This window comes from Haliotis asinina, chromosome 3, assembly GCF_037392515.1.
Source record: "Haliotis asinina isolate JCU_RB_2024 chromosome 3, JCU_Hal_asi_v2, whole genome shotgun sequence".
Taxonomy (NCBI): Eukaryota; Metazoa; Mollusca; class Gastropoda; order Lepetellida; family Haliotidae; genus Haliotis; species Haliotis asinina.
Window position 1 is genome coordinate 38,234,666 of NC_090282.1, and position 18,334 is coordinate 38,252,999.

At 36.8% G+C, this 18,334-nt stretch overlaps 1 protein-coding gene across 2 annotated transcripts in view; it reads left to right on the forward strand.

The window, feature by feature from the left end:
* LOC137277945 (potassium channel subfamily T member 2-like) overlaps positions 1-18,334 on the forward strand; it is an 87,731-nt gene that overhangs the window by 31,520 nt on the left and 37,877 nt on the right. For both annotated transcript variants that reach the window (XM_067809958.1, XM_067809959.1), the window contains exons 5-7: positions 16,598-16,706; positions 17,351-17,425; positions 17,765-17,851. In XM_067809958.1, the coding sequence (XP_067666059.1) occupies positions 16,598-16,706; positions 17,351-17,425; positions 17,765-17,851 (271 nt within the window). The remainder of the gene's footprint in view (positions 1-16,597; positions 16,707-17,350; positions 17,426-17,764; positions 17,852-18,334) is intronic.

Below are 18,334 nucleotides of genomic sequence, written 5' to 3' on the forward strand. Positions count from 1 at the left end.
TGTAGAGGACATATCAGGTCAGCCTCACTGCTTATTTGCTCTGAAACTTTGTGTGTTGTCAACTCTGAATGTTAACAGATTGGTTGGATGGCTGGTTTGTTGTTTTATGCCACACTCAACAATCTCCTAGCTATATGGCAGTGGTCTGTAAATAAGCAAACCTGGACCAAACAATCCAGTGATCAGCAGCATGAGCAATGATCTACACAACTGGGATATGTGTCAACCAATTCAGCACCCGATTACCTTATCTCATTAGTCGCCTCTTATGACAAGCATAATCGCCTTTTATGGCAAGCATGGGTTGCTGAAGACCTATTCTACCCCAGATGTTCACATTTCTGCTTTATAGAAGCAGAGACATGAAAGGTATATACAATCTCTGATTTGGGTTTTTGAAGATCAATTTTAACACGATCTTCATGGGTGACGTGTTGACGGTAAAACACTGAAGATACTGCGAAGCAACAACATACCTTCTATGGAGGCTTTCATACCAGACATTTTCCAATATTAATTTCATCCTTCATTATCTACAGTGTTCATGTTTTGAATTTCAGAGTAATGATTTGCCGACTGGAGTTACTATTTATTGGCATGAACTGAAGACAGATCTGAAGAGCTGATTTTTTATGGTTGATCTTTCAGGTCTTAATGCATCCGTTGTAATGTTCAGGTCAAGGCAAACCCACAACTGTGATGTCACAACTTTCAGCAGAATGCTTATTAGAGAATTTGAGCATTACAAAACAATATGCACAAAGCTGGATGGAAAAAAGCTTTTTCTTAACGAATAGAAAATTTCATAGTCATTGGTAGATCCTAAATGACACAAGAGGGAAGTAACCAGTGAGCAGTTCATATTGACTCTCAAATGATAGATTATAATTTTTTTTCTTTAATAACATTATAATTAATATTCATTATAATAATATTAAGCATTATAATATTAGTCCAGACTTAACATTCTCCTTGCTTCAGTGGAAAATCTTCATGTTGCAGGTTCAGTGCCATACTGACTTCAAGTGACTTTGATGTTGCAAATTAGTTTTGAGATTGTCCCTATGTTCTGTCATCAGGAACTGAAAAATGACATACAAGGAAATTGCCCTGTCTACTTTTAACATGCATGATCCCATCGCTTAGTTGTCAGAGCTCTATCAGCTCAAACAGTCACACACTGTCAGACCAAGGGATTGACTTGGCACGCCTTCACTAGACATGATACATACAGTGTCACCCAGGACTTTAATCCATTCTGGTTGTTTATTTTGCTGCAGTGAGGACAAACCTTGTCTTAAAAGATTGTTTTCATATATTTGGTTAAAATGCAAGATGTAAGGGGCCAGATATGCAGGTTTGGTGTTCAATGGTTTCTGGTTACGTTCATCCAATGTTTTAGAATGTTCAAAATGTATTGCAGAACGAACAAACATGGTTAATTTAGCTGTATTTCATTTGAACTGTGCTTTCTTGACATATGTGTAATAAATTGAAACATAATTTTCTGTAAATTAAGGAAATAAATAAATAAATTAAGATTTATTTTATTAACTATTCATTTTTATCGTTGTTTGTAAAATATTCCTCTGAAATATATATGGTTATGTATGCTATTGTGTGTAAGTGTAGATCCTGTCTATATTTCTCCCTAAAAAATGTTGTGTGCACATTATATCTGAAATACTAGAAGATCCTGTTCAGATGTTCTGACTAATCGCCCCAAAAATTTGCTGAATCAGCATTATTTTGCTTGTTTTTTTTTTTCATCACTATTTGCTTAAACCATGCTAACTCATATCACACATTAAGTAGTATTATTGTAGTTGTTTATTTATGTAAGTAACACCTGTGTTCAAAATGGTACTAAGCATATTCTTAACAACGCCTTCAGCCCAACCAGATGACCTTACAGTGCAGGTGAAATGATAGTTATTGTCTCAGGTGATGGATGTTGTTTTGAAGGCACATGCCTTGTTTCCTTGTTTGATGTCCACCTGGACTGCCACAGGCCAGATGTCCAGCCTTAACTGACCAGTGTCACATGGATGTAAACATGTTCCCACTGGCTACCTGCCCACTACCATTTACCACAGTTGTAAACATACATGAAGAAATTACTTGGGTTTGCTTTTGAGGATGGGTTCTAAGGTTGAACTAATACAATCTGAGAGATTTTTAATGCATTTGTAACATTTTTTGTGTTACTGGAAGAATATTAATTGCCTTGGTGGTTTGCCTCAAAGACAACATGGAACATAGCAATATATATTCAGTTTTGTTTTTGAGACATGCCCCACATTATGAACCAAGTAATTCCATTAAGTGATAAAGCTATCTTCTTTTAATATCCTGTATGTTTCATGGAACATTGATGATATCGTGATTGTGTCCACTTTCAGCATGACAGTTAGAATTGTTCAGGATAGGACTCAGCACACTAAAAAGTACCGTTGCTGTAATTTACAATGTCATATTCTACCTTTGACCATGTTTGAAAGGCATTGTTCTTCATGATAATTATTACCTGATCAATTTGTCAGTCATTACTGCTAAGGATTTTGTATGTACATTATTTGACTTTTCATCAGCTTTTCTAAGAGACATGTTATTAGCTGACTAACAACTGACCCATAGGATCAGCATGTTTACTATAGAATGCATTTAATGAAGAAATTAATAGTGTTAAAATTGGCAGGTGGCTTTGGTATGTCATGTTGCAATATTTCTTATCTGTGAAATCATTTATGAACTACAGGTTTCATTTATGTAATCTTCGATATATTTATAGAATAACGAGGAAGAATTGTCTACAATCTGAATGTTGTCATATTTGTTGAGTTAGTGTGGATTTAAGCCGTCTTTAGCAATATTTCCGCAACATCATGGCAGGGGACACCTAAAAGGGGCTTCACTCATTGTGCCCAGGTGGGGAATCGAACCTTTGTCTTTGGTGTGACGAGCAAACACTTTATTCACTTGGCTGTCATCCTTAAATAGATGTTCTGAAGAAGGTGAGCTGCAGTATTTATATGTTTGTATGAATATCCTGACAGTGCTTCTGGGATAAAGAAGAACCTGCAGTTGAACAGTTTAGGGCAGTTTTGTTGAACTTTCAGGTAACAAAGATCTATGTTAGTGTTCTGAAGAGAATGTCAGTTACATTAGTTCATGATTTTGATATGTGAAAAACAATAGCCAAAACACACCTGTTCGAGAAACATGAACATCTCATAAAAACGCAACCGTCACGTCTCGTGCATTTTGAGTTTTTTGCATGTGCAGAGTCGTGTATATGCGCTTTGGACAGCAAGATGTAGGGTCGAAAAGTAGAGTTTGGGTCTGCACTGTTGTGAATGAAGACAAATAGTTGCCATATTCGGGCATTGTTCATAGTTCGAATTCAGATAACTTATCTAGTCAACTTAGTTTGGTGGACAGTCATGAAAGGTGTCAATATTTAGTTTGGTGGACGGAGTGGAAAAAAAAGAAAAGTCAAGGAGCGGACAATCCTGTTCACGTACACACAAAGGTGTTTACTTTGGAACAAAAAACGAGAAAACCCTCAAGTGTAATGTATGTCAAATGCAAAACCATACAACTTCACAGTGTCGCAAACTGAAAGCTCTTGATGTTGTCAACAGATGGGAAACGGTAAAATGCCTGCAACTGTGTTTTTGATGTTTAGACAAAGGCCATGTTGGGAAACATTGTCAACAGTGGGAAAAATGTAATGTTGATGGGTGTGAGGCAACGCATAATCGTTTACTTCATAGCAACAAAAAAACGTTACAAGTTGATGTTAACCAAACATCAGGTAGTACAGAGCAATTTTCATCTGTTACAATGTCAGCTATCAAAAACCAAGTTAAGACCTATGCACTTAGGACTGTACCAGTTGTCTTAAAGAATGGCACTTCTGAAATAAAGGTCAATGCTCTGTTGGATGACGCTAGTACTCAAACTTACATTAATGAGGACATTGCTAGTCAACTAGGTCTTCAAGGTAGATATCAACAGATCTTTGTTAGCGTTTTGAATAGCAAAACTGAGACGTTTAGTAGTCGGTGTGTTCACTTTGACCTTGAAAGTGTTGATGGATCAGTAAAAATGCCAATGAAGGCGTTGACGACAACTAAAGTGACAGGATCATTACCTGCTGTGAACTGGCAAAAGATCATTGAAAACTGGAAACATTTGGAACAGTTAGAATGAATCTTCAGTACCCCATGCTTGTAAGAATCAACTATCGGGATCAGGTGGTCAGACTCACTGACTTGGTTGACACATGTCATTGTATCCCAGTTGCCTAGATTGATGCTCATGTTGTTGATCACTAAATTGTCTGCATGCGCCTGCATTGTTTACAGACCACTGTCATATAGCAGGAATATTGCTGAGTGCAACTTTAAACTAGCTATATAGGATAATATCCTGTTATCTTTATCAACATATATCCTTGAATCATTTGAAATAGATGTGTCAAATTCCCAGTTGTCCTGCATTCATTTGGGCATCACAGTCTGTTTGAATAAAAGTGTGAAGGTAACTGGATGAGTCCAATACTTGCCAGATTTTCAACTTTGAGTTCCCTTCGGACACAACTGACTACACCTGTGAAACATTGGTCAGAACTGGTCCTCAACGACCCATGCTTGTTGCAGGAAGTGATCAGTGAGATTAAGGGGTCAGGCTTGCTGACTTGTCTATCATGGGGCTGTCTGCTTCTGACTTGATTATTATTACATACATATCAGGGGGTAAAAAATCCCATCACCTGACACCCAAGTCAGTTTCCATTTTGGGCAATCAAATACTGATATCCTGTCCATGGGCTACTAGATAATTTTCACTTATGGTTCCAAACTGCAAATAAACCTGGATTTAAGCAAACATTAACATCAGATACCATGTTGATATATTCTTTCATAATTACATAATCATGATGATGTCATGAAATCAGTGGAAAATTGGTGAGGGCAACTTACTTTCTTAGTTTTACTTGCCCTGTCACAAGTGGCGAAAAAAAAATTGTTCAACCCTTGCACATAGGTGTGGATAACATAAGACGGTAAACAAAGTAACAAACAGAACTATCTTTCCCCAAATGATGGACTTTCCCCAAATGATGAATTACTCTTATGATAGTCCCAAACTCCAGATGGGCAAAACTCTCCCAGGTTCCCTGTTTCTTGACACAGTGAGATACAGCTTTATTTTTAGCATACAATTACAGGATCTCCATTTACCTAACAGATAGTAATGTAAGACAGTCGGGGATCAGGCATCTGTCTTCAGCACTTGTGATTGTATCTAGTTACATGGATCTCATAATAGGCTTTAAAAGGAATTTGTTCATGGTTTTGTTAAGTGGCAGATAAGGTGTTATGGGAAGACTGATACATATCAGAAAAGGACTCATGATTAGCTTGGCCATCATATGTTGGTGTCAGTGTGCCACTGTGACTATTTTCTACTTTGTTTGGGTTTGATCATTGGATCTTTTGCGATTATTTTTCACATAATGTATTTGGCCTGTTTGGGTTTAAGAATGATGGCAATTTTTATGGATATACAACTTCTTTTATTCTGGCAACATTATGATGGACATTCTAATGTTGTTGTCAAGCAAGTCATTGACATTGATTCTATTATCATTGACAAGCAAGTAAATCTATGTTGAAACGTCTCCTTTCACAGAATAAAAGAAGTTGTAAATCCATAACGATTGCCATCATTCTTTATCACCTCAACTTCTAATGCACATCAAATAAGAAAACTGTTTGAGGTTACATAAAAACCAGATGTTTTTCCATAGTAACGTTATATTGTCTTTAGAAATAACCAAGCTGTTGACAGCCATTATATCCATACACAGTATGGCCATTAAAAGTCACAATAAGCCAGTTCCTTTTCCAAGCATAATAAGTTTAACACACTAACTCCAGTTCCTCATGGAATGTTGCCTACTTGAAAATGTCTGTTTCCTCATTCAGCAGTCATTGTGTTGAAAAAGACAGCATTGAATATTGGAAATACTGGATGAATACTGGATGGATAAACATTAAAAAAACACAAAAATCATAAACAAAATCATTGTATCACAGCTGTAAAATCATTCTGTCTGTAGTGAAGGCTTAACTACAGAAACTGAATTTGTAGAATAACATTGATTTTTAACCTTGGGCAAGTTGTCCTCAAGAGAAAGGAGGCACCAGTGGCAGGTGGTGTTGAGTATAGTTGAGTGTGTTGCCAATGTATTATATTCTTAAATTTGAATTTGTGATTGATCATCCTTATTATCCTTTCATGTTACAACCAAGTGTTGCATGAGTGAGTGAGTGAGTGAGTGAGTGAGTGAGTTTAGTTTTATGCCACACGCAGCAATATTCTTGCTATATAACAGCAATCTATAAATAATCAAGTCTGGACCAGACAATCTAGTAATCAACAGCATGAGCATCGATCTGCACAACCAAGTCGATAAGCCTGACCACCCGAATCGTATAGTCGCATCTTATGACAAGCATGGGTTACTGAATATCAAACATAGCATGGACCTTCACGGGGATGTAGTGTGTGATGTACACTGTGTTTTGATATGAAATACTAATGAATATATATCACAATAGGTTTGGCTTATACTGATATGTCATATTATTTCAAAATCCTGCATATCATCATCTTGTTAGGAAAGTTAAAGTGACATGCCACAAACTGCTAACCGGTAACGCTGTTGGCATTCAACAAGATTGGTTGGGTGGTTCCTGTTAAAATCACTTTCAGTAATTGGGGACATGCTCTAACCTGGAATCTCCATCGGAGGTTATGAAGATGAAGGTCATTCACTTACATCAAGTTCCTCAAAACATTATCCTGTCACAGCATGATACAACTAAAATACCCTGACTCATTCAACAAAAGATGATTTCTTTGACATCAGACTGAACGCTGGAGGGTGCCAGTGAAAAGGCTACTCCATAACAATTTTAGGAAGGAAGTTACAATACCATCGGTCATTTTTCTTTGAATCATTGTAGTCATGGGTATCGTCAAATTAGCGTCAATCATCCAAAGATCAAGAATGCTTACTCATGTTCTTGGCCATTGTGAGGTTGTGAGAAAGTTCACATGGAGTTTCAAGTGGATTAGACTCTAGGGGGAAATATCTTCAAACTCACCATGGCCTTTCTCACAATCTTTGCTTACTTTTTTATTTTTGTTTTTTTTCATACATTTTACTACTGGACAGGTGCTCATCAAAGTTTTACATAACTGACAATTTGCATGAATAATGGGGATAAGGTGACAAATAGTTTTTCAGCGTAAGTGGTGGTTACGGAAATGCACTGAAGAAATCCAAGATGGCTGCCAGCCATGTTGGCCCCTAACTGTACCTGTGTTTTTGAAGACATGGACAAGTGAGGCCAGAAATAAGATGTGTCATGAATAAGTTCCCAATCAGCAATGAGTGAGTGAGAGTATTTGTAGCAATATTCCAGCAAAATCATGGTGGTGGACACCAGAAATGGACTTCACACATTGTGCCCATATGGTGATCGAACCCGAGGCTTGAGCGTCACAGGTGAACACTTTAAACACAAGGCTAACCTCCTCTTGGCAGGAATGAAGTCATGTGCAATTTATGTTTTCAATAACCGATGTAGTGAGAGGCTAAATGTTTTATTGGCTGACAACTACCGACAATGGTATTAATGGCATCAGTTCTGTGAGAAAGGAAGCAAATGAAATCTGTTCGTGATATGTTAAAATATTAATTGCATGATAAGATGTCTGAAGTAACAATAAATCAATTCTACTTTCCACAAGGCTCTCTGAACATGTAATGACTTTGGCCATGAGGCACTCAATTATACCACTCCACATACTGTACGAGCACTTCATGTGTTCATTCCCAAGGCCAGGGTTTCATCCCTTTGGTGCAGTAGTGAGTGAGTGACTTTAGTTTTACGCCGCACTCCTCAATATTCCAGCTATATGGCGGCAGCCTGTAAATAATCGAGTCTGGACCAGATAATCCAGTGACCATCAACCTGAGCATTGATCTGCGCAATTGGTTGACATGTGTGAAGCATGGGTTGCTGAAGGCCTATTCTACCCCAAGACCTTCTCGGGTCTTTGGTGCAGTAAATGTTGTTTAACATTCCCAAATAGGAATATACTGAAATAATTTTCTCTTAGTATTTTTTCAGCTTGCATATGTAAATTTATTTAATATTGCAAGTGCTGGTGACCAAACTGCCAAACTTAACGTCCTGCCTAAAACTGTCACCATAAGCAGTATGTATTGAAGGAGGGTCCGTATTGAGAAACATTGCACAAATAATCAAAATTGTGTCTGAAATTAATTGGTTGTGAACAATTTTATTTCATACTTATTCCTGATATTTCACACCAGTGAAACTAAAGATTTCCACGACATAGTTATGAGGCAGTAATAATTCCCTCATATACGGATGTTAGTGGAAATAAGTGGCAGTAAGAAATGCCTCAGTGTGTGTGAAAATGTCTGTTACAATTGATCTTCAGTAACTCATGCTTTTTTTTATAATTTCGCTATTTTTTGCATTTATACACAGTGGCACATGCATATCAGTAAACATATGGTGACAAGATGAATAAAACTTAGGGTTAAGATGTCAGTACATTTTTGCTGTGTATTTTGTAAAGCAATAAAACCATGCAAGTTCTTCAAGGATCAATTTCAAAATTTATTGTTTTTTTTAGATGCTCTTTTTTTTAACATACATTGTTTGCATACTATTATTAGAACATTTATTGGTCCGAAATTGGGTAGCAGAGAGCCAAGAAGCTTATTTTGCTTTTAAAGTTTAATGGATAAATTGGCTTCCTGCTTGACCTATGTTTCAAAATGCGTCCAGATGGAACTCACATGATCACAATGCCAAACAGATGATCATCTGATTTGCATTGGTATTAAAATATCCACATAAAGTGCTGTATGTGTATCACATTTTAAAAAGAAAGGAATTTGCTGGTAATGATATGGTGAAGAATTTTATACTTAAACCACTATGGTTTAGAAATTAGCAGACATTTAACTGGAATCATGTTAGATTTTGTCTTTCAGGTTCCGGAATATACCGGAACCTGTAACCCATGTTTGTCTTAAGAGACAACTAATAGGATTGGGTGATCAGGAACACTGACTTGGCTGACACATATCATCGTACCCCATTTGCATAGATCAGTGCTCATGCTGTTGATCACTGAAATGCCTGGTCAAGTCACGATTATTTATGGATGGACACCATTTAGCCTGAAAATATTGCTCTTTGTGACATGAAACAACCAACAACCATTATAGATACTTAGCCTAATGCTTTTCCTATTGTCATCTAAACATGGGCACTAGTGAATGAGTGAGTTTAGTTTTACACTGCACTCAGCAATATTACAGCTATATGGCTGCGGTCTGTAAATAATCAAGTCTGAACCAGACAATCCAATAATCAACAATATGAGCATCGATCTGCGCAACTGGGAACCAATGACATGTGCCAACCAAGTCAGCAAGTCTGACCACCCGATCCCGTTAGTCATCTCTTACGACAAGAATAGTCTCCTTTTATGGCAAGCATGGGTTGCTGAAGGCCTATTCTACCCTGGGACCTTCACGGGTCCATGGACTCTTGTTGTTTATCATCTTTACTGTTCATGTCTCTGTGATCATCATCTCTCTATAATTTTTCCTGGAGATAATCATAAAGTGTGTTTTTATCAGTGTCTTTTAAGTGCATGTGTTATTGTCACTATAAAATGCGTCATCAATTTTGAAAGCTGCTTTATTGTAGCATTGTCCATTGTTGTACCTACACTTGCACATTCATTTTACGACAGAAGGTGGTAGTTTACATAATTTGAGTGAAGTGTTAAATGTTTAAGTTGGTATCTCTGCACTCATCTGACCCTAACATTCCATTTCTAAAAAATCAAAGTTGCAAAAGTATCAGTTGTCGTAATTGTGTCAGGGCTCCAACAAATAATGGACTGTTTCATTATTTGTGTAGGTGGGATAGGTTTTCTAGGTGAATAAACAATTAGCATTGTGTTGAAATGGGCTTGTACTGGTTGATCACTGTAGTGTAGGGCTGCAGCGATTCACCCGGACCTCGATTCAGTTTGATTTCTGATATTGGGTCCTTGATTTGATCATTTTCATTTTGATTCCTCATACATGTAAAGACATCAAATTTCATTTAACCCTCAAAGTCTGCTTATTTAGCATGAATGATTGCGATACCTATTAACAACAGTTTTAACCAGATAATTAACCTGGTGTCAACCAATCACGTTTTGCCTTATTTCAGTGCTAAAAACTGTTTCGACTGTGTGGAAATAACTTCAAATATCAAATCAACATAGTAATAATGGTTATTGAAAATAGAAACTAAGGTGTCAGATTCAATTTTCAATGCACCCCTACTGCAGTGGCACTTTAGTACAATGGTATTAGAATGATTGTTTGGTGAGATATGAAAGTTTCATTTTGACCCTTAACTGTTGGGTGCATTAATGAAACAATGGTTTCTCTGAAATCAGTCACTGAATTGTCACTAGACTCAATTATTTACAGATCCTAGCTGTAATATTGCAGAGTATGGTGTTAAAAAACACAAACTCGCTCACAATACCGTATGTGACCATAGATGAGCTGATCTCACAGATATGCTGAGAGCTTACCTGGACCATTAACTGACAGAGGCCATTTTCTTATGTTCTTTCAAATGATGTGATGTGATAATGTTTTTTTACCACCAGAAAATCGCTTTGATGGAAGTGTAACACATAGATAAGCCAGCCCCTTTCTGACAATTTATTTTGTCCTAAAACATTGGCTTATGTACAGTTATATGTGATAGTCACAATTGGACAATTCACTTTGGTTTTTGCATAATTCTTATGGATATGGGAAGTGTTTAGTCACTTCTATTAACCCAACAAATAAAAAATGTTTTTGGTTCAGTATGGAATTTTGTCAATGCTCGGTGGGTTCTGCTACAATCAAGGGACACAACTACCTGACGACCTGACAGGTCTTTCAGGTGAAAATGCCCCATGAGATAAGTGGGTCCATCTTGGTCTACGACATTTAGATACTGCCATGGATGTGCAACAGATATGTTCAAATTCAGTGTGGTTCATGTTTTGATGTGACACTTCTTCTTTCATATTCTTCCACAATGAATACAGATAACAAACTTTTACACACAATAGCCAATTTAATATGAAAAAAGTTTTATTTATCTTAACACTCAAATTTGCTCTGAAATAACAATTTAAGCACACAAGCCATTTGGGGTTTTATCCAGAAAACTGCCACACTGTTACGGAGTTTGCATGATATCTTTTCTTTTTTTGTTAAAAAAACCCCACATTGTTGTCGTTGAGCTAAAACTGTGTAAATGGAGGCTTTAATCAGATAAGAACAGTAAGCCTCCCTCTGTTAAGTGATTGTAATTCAGCAAGGCTTGCACGACATTGTTATACCAAGATGAATACTATTGATTACAGGCGTTGCATCTGTGAGAAATATGTGAAGTTTAAACATAACAGAGATGAATGTGGCATGCATGTTTTTGATTGCTGTTTTATTGATTTCATACTGATCAGCATATACGTGGGTTTTTAGAATCCACATTCATACTTCCATGTTTAAGTTCAGCATGTCATGGAGAAACAGGAGAGCCAGCAGCCGAAAGTTCTGTGATTCAGTGTGCAAGTTCTGGGTTTGAAGTTTGGATTCACTTCAATAAATGATCCATAGTTTAGAAAAATGTCAAGGAGCAGTTGCGTGGCCTACTTGGGGTCGATTCCCTACATTGGTACAATGTCATCATTTCTGATGTCCACTCACTGTGACATTGCTGTAATACTGCTATAAGTGGCATAAAACTAGACTTACTCACTCACTCACTCAGAAAAATGTCAAGGAGGGTGCTCTTATTAATACCATACAGAGTTGAACTTGCCTATTGGTAGTAAACTAACTTAATTTTGATTTCGGTGAAAATAAACATTTTCAGGAATAGTGTCTTGGCAATCATGGACTCCTTCCGTAAAAATCTGTAAGATAATATGGACTGTTGTGCAGACTTAAGTAAATGAAATGCTGAATTCCTGATGACTGATGAAGGGTCAAAAGATTGCAAGTGTCTATAGTCTAATCTATGAAAACATCATTTGTTATCAGACATAATGTTATGAACAATCACTCTGCAACCATATATGTCACCAGTGTCTCCACCTGCTACCTCCATCATTTTGAAAACTGTATTGTTAGTCAGAGTGATGTCCCTTGTCTCTGCACCTGCTACCTCCACCATCTTGGACATTGTATTGTTAACCAGAGTTATGTCTCTTGTGTCACATTTTGCTAAGTCCGCCAACATCTTGAGGACTGTATGGTAAATGAGAGTTACGTCCCTTGTGTCACTGCCTGTTGCCTCCACTATTTTGAAGACTGTATGGTAAATGAGAGTTATGTCCCTTGTGTCCTTGGTATCTGATAGTCTTTCTTTTCAGGGTCTATGAATTTTTAACAAGCCTTTTTTCCATGATTTTTTATGCATGTTTTTATATAGTCAGCAGTTCAAGACCCCTGTCAACATGATTTTTGATATGATAATTAGAACCTTATTGGATTACGGTCAGATGTATGGCTGTTGCCGTCTCTTTTCTTTAATGACCCACCTGTCATAAGACTTTGCATCAAACTAATACTGTTTCAATTATTTCTGTTCAACATAGTAACGAAACATTGTTCAAGTTACCACATAGCAATTTGGGATTGATTGCAATGTGGGACATTGTGTCACTCTGATGTAGGTAAGAAGATTGAAATTCACATGATTTATGGAAATTATGTTTTCCTTGTAAAAGTGTCCAGTCTGTACCGACAATGGCAGCGCCCAACATGGTAATATAGGTTGGGATTAACTTACTTTCCTGTATAAGATAAGAGGAATTTATGTAAAATTATATCATCATGACGTGACCAATTTGAAAGATGAGAATCCATGGATACAAATTGGATTTGTAATTGGAGAACTTTTGCTATGTTTGTAACCGATCTGGTAAGTGATACACTTTAGTTGACACAGTTGTCATGTGTCACTGTTCAGGAATAAAATGGAAGCTGACCAAGTACACTCAGGTGTAAATCTTCGGCTTGTCTTTACGAAACCCCAGAGGTGTCCTTCACCTTTCAGGAACTAGAAAATATGTCATAAGGGATTAACTTTCAAGTTTTCTTTGTAAGGCCACGTGAAAGAACCATGCCTTGGGTGTGATCACGCCTAGACAAAAAAGTTGTTCCTATTACACCATTGTCATCAAGGTCATTGGAAACGTGTTCATCTCATGTAATGTATGAATGAACACCTGTTGAAACTGAAAAATGACAGTCATGCTTCATTTTGTGTAATGGAGAAATTATTTGAATCTGTCGATTACAGATATATAATCTCTTTTCAAAGTCAATAGATGCAAGTTGTTTTTCAGTAAAACTGTGCTATGTTTGACAGATATGTTCTCTATACTTTTGTATTATGACCTATTTTTGTGTAAGATTTTGTACATTTGAAATGGTACATTATAAATTCTAATGCCAAATCAACTTTTGGAACTAAACCGCGTTCTTTTTAGCATATTAACAAGCACTCAGAACATGGAGACCTTTGAAGGTCCCGGGGTAGAATAGACCTTCAGCAACCCATGCTTGCCATTAAAGGCGACTATGCTTGTCATAAAAGGTGACTAACGGGATCGGGTAGTCAGGCTCGCTGACTTGGTTGACACGTATCATCGGTTCCCAATTTGCACAGATTGATGCTCATTTTGTTGATCACAGGATTGTCTGGTCCAGACTCGATTATTTACAGACCGCCGCCATATCGCTGAAATATTGCCACATACGGCATAAAACTTAACTTACTCACTCTTTTCAGCATTGTTTGCAATTGTTACTATAATTGTTGCATTTGTTGAACCCTATGTAAGCCCCTCTGTATAATGGATCTAAGGCAGATAGGGGAGATAACTCTCATGAAGAAAAAGCTTTTTACCAACACTTTTATGTAGAACTGCTGTCATGGTGTTGAACTCAGTTAATGAAAAACAAACTTTTTGTCTTATTACCACTAAAACATCATCTAACCTATTCACATGTTCAGTTAGTGGTACCAACTCTTGAGAAGTTAACTCTTGTTTTTCTATCATGTCACTGTGAACACTTGATTTTCCCTGAAAAAACATAACTTTTATGTTTCCCGGAATAAAAGTGACTGTGGTGCACAAAGCTTGTTTTGAAGGTACTCAAACAGTGAGTGAGTGAGTGAGTGAGTTGAGTTTTACGCCGCACTCAGCAATATTCCAGCTATATGGCGGCGGTCTGTACATAATCGAGTCTGGACCAGACAATCCAGTGATCAACAACATGAGCATCGATCTGCACAATTGGGAACCGATGACATGTGTCCACCAAGTCAGCAAGCCTGACCACCCGATCCCGTTAGTCGCATACACAAACAGAGTTGTTGCAAAGGGATGTGACTAAGATTTGAAACTACTAGTGAAGTCCACATGTCATTTTGTGCCTGGTGATACACAAGTGCATGAGAAATAGAAAGAGGGTCCACCTATTTGAAGCATACTAAGTATTTAGTCATTTAGACACTTTTATGCAGGTGAGTGGATTTATTGACAACACCATGACTCAATAAGTGATATGTCAATGAGCAAAACACAAAATGCGAATTGTTTCCAGGAGTTTGGTTACCCGTATCACTTGTATGTTTACCTGTGATCACAAAACGAGCCCCTCCTTTGGAAAAACTGTTTCCGTTGTTAAAGTGTGCCATCCTTATCTTGACAGGGTGAATTGTTAGGCTCTTATAACTCCATTGGTTACCTGTTGTAATTTTGCCATTACACAAGAAAGAAGGACTTTATAATATCACTTCGAATGCTATAGTTTGTTTTACCTAATGACAGCATGCCATATTAATTTGGCAAAAAAGAAAATCAAATCTCAGGCAATCTGCTTGTGTGACATTTAGGTAGCACTCTAAGACTCACAGTAGAGTAGGAGAGATGAATTGTTCCTTTGACGTGAACTTCTTCTTTTCATTTTATTTGTTCCATGGCATCACAAATCAAGTTCACATGTCATAATATCTATTTTATGCTTTGATTATGCTCTGTACAAAAAATATTCTGAAATTTGATATTTTATAATTTGCTTAACTGGCCTGTTCTGTCACACAAGAATGAAGGACTTTATAATATCACTTCAAACGCTATAGTTTGTTTTACCTAATGACAGCATGCCATTTTAATTTGGCAAAAAACAAAATCAAATCTCAGGCAATCTGCTTGTGTGACATTTAGGTAGCACTCTAAGACTCACAGTAGAGTAGGAGAGATGAATTGTTCCTTTGACGTGAACTTCTTCTTTTCATTTTATTTGTTCCATGGCATCACAAATCAAGTTCACATGTCATAATATCTATTTTATGCTTTGATTATGCTCTGTACAAAAAATATTCTGAAATTTGATAATTTATAATTTGCTTAACTGGCCTGTTCTGTCACACAAGAATGAAGGACTTTATAATATCACTTCAAACGCTATAGTTTGTTTTACCTAATGACAGCATGCCATTTTAATTTGGCAAAAAACAAAATCAAATCTCAGGCAATCTGCTTGTGTGACATTTAGGTAGCACTCTAAGACTCACAGTAGAGTAGGAGAGATGAATTGTTCCTTTGACGTGAACTTCTTCTTTTCATTTTATTTGTTCCATGGCATCACAAATCAAGTTCACATGTCATAATATCTATTTTATGCTTTGATTATGCTCTGTACAAAAAATATTCTGAAATTTGATATTTTATAATTTGCTTAACTGGCCTGTTCTGTTTTCTGAGGTAAAGTGTTTTCTCTTTCCATGTACATAATAATAACAATCAGTTAAATGACCACTGTAGAACAGCCTAAAATTTCCTCATTTAGGCCAGACTATTCTTATTTCTTGTCTTACAGATCTGCCATCACACTTTTTTTCAAAAATATGAAAAATAAAATTATGAATTAATTTTCAATGCTCCAAAAAATGAAGTCCTAACATTAAATTATGTATGTGAAATACTTTTGAAATGACTGTGACCCCTAAATTCACTCAGATTACATTTTGTTAATATAACCAAACCAAAAGAGATATCATGGAAACTCATGTGGGTTTTTGCTTTTACTGATGATTTTTTTCTCCCTCCTGCCTGTAGGTTTTCTGAGGGTAGAAGTCTGCAACAAAAGAAATAAAGTTGTTCTGGACAAAAACGTTGTATGTGATGTACCTGATGTAATTGAAGTATGTTGAGATAATATTTCTTGAGCAAATTACAACTTATTTTAACAATTATGGCAGAAAGAAAGGTCGGATACTTCATGGATCATAACAAGTATAGGAATAAAATAGTAAGTATTTTCAAACATATGTTATGGTAGTTAGTTTGTTATGGTAGTTAGCTTTAAGCCGTTGGTTTTATTTGACAGGTATGTTATACTGTGGGTATCGAGACCACTGGGGCTCTGGATTGTACAGATATTCCTGGCAGTCATCACTCTCATCAAGGCCATGCTACAGATCTATGTCATGACAAAGGTAAAGACAACAAACACAGCTGTGGCAGTCCCGAAGATATGATAATTACATTCTGATTGACTTTGAAGAAAATTAATGGTTGAGGAACCTGCTCTAATCTAATTACATATTATTTGTTCCTCATGAACTGATAAACATCGCAGTAATATAAGTAAACAAAGGTCTGGGATTAACTGATAATATAGTCCATTAAAAAAAGCAGGGGACATTCCATTCTGTGAGCATACCACTAGAAGATGCCAAAGCATATGAGAAAAGGTAATGTATGTCCATACAGATGAAACATTTCAAAAGGATTGGAATAAGTTGTCACATTTTCCCTCTTTGGGTAAAATTTGTTTCAATGTTGTAAATCCAATATCAGCTACTTTATTTTAATGGTATATTTTGAAAGAGCTTCAAAGAAATGACTTGTCAGGCTCATTTGTAAACAAAACTACAAAAATATAAATTTATATGAAATGTTTGTTTTACATGACTATATTTTTTCACCTCATGACACTTAAGTATCTGTACATGAGTTCAAAGATCATGTTTTCATAATTGTAGTTTCTGATGAAAGTGTATTGACTTCTTCTTAGTGGAAGACCTTGACAAACCCTGTGCAATTATTTGAGTTATTACACTTCAAGTACATGTTCCAGGGCCGGCGCCATGAAAACATTCTTCAGCCAGGATTCCTGTTGGAACTGTTCTGTTCAGTTCCTGTCATAGCCACAGTGAGTGGAAAATACCAGTGATGATCCTGAAACATCATATGTAACATACGTTATATATGGGTCTAAAGCTCTATATGTAAAATACACATTCTATTACTCTTAGAGGTTGAGTCCTTTCTGGGATTCCATACCACACTCTCAGAGTAGGGCATCTAACTGCAGGCACATGTCTGTGATTTAACACACTAAGCCACTGCAGCAATCATTCTTAACGTTGAACTGGGAACAAGTTACACAAAGTTGAAGTTAAAAGACCATATAGCCCCATTGTGTAGTCTTGCATGTAAGGGTGCTACATATGATGTTATTTCATTATAATATCCATTCTTCACTCTCCAGGTAGCCTACCCTGTGCTGCTGAAGGATTTGTTCCTGCCTATATTCCTCAATGTCTGGCTGGCCAAGATGGCGCTGGAGAGACTATTTGTAAGTACTGTTGCATTGAACATCTGCTTTGATCAAGGCAGAGTGAGATGTACCCCTGTATAGTCGTGGATTGGAACTGATTTGATCCCTGGATCATCATGATGTAAATGGACAGAAATAATGGTTTTAAAGAATGACATTGAAATGTCCCTTAAAGTTTGAGGCCGGAGGTATAATTTTTTTGCGTACAATTATGTATCTTTATGTAATTGTGTTGATGTGAAAAACATGGATTTGATTTAAGTGTAAGGGTGAAAATGTCTCATACAGTTCCCAAGAAGGCAGCACATTTGATGATTGCCTTTCCCTGTTGGCTCTGTATGTTCTCAGCCAGAAGCTAATCTGTCCCTGATAGGCTAAGATCATAAGTAAATGCAATACTATCTAGCTCTTAGCAAGAAGCCATGGGTTTATGTGAATGCAGCTTATAATGTACTCTGATCACGGGTCACCCGTCACTTGCTTCAAGCATGCATATTGCAT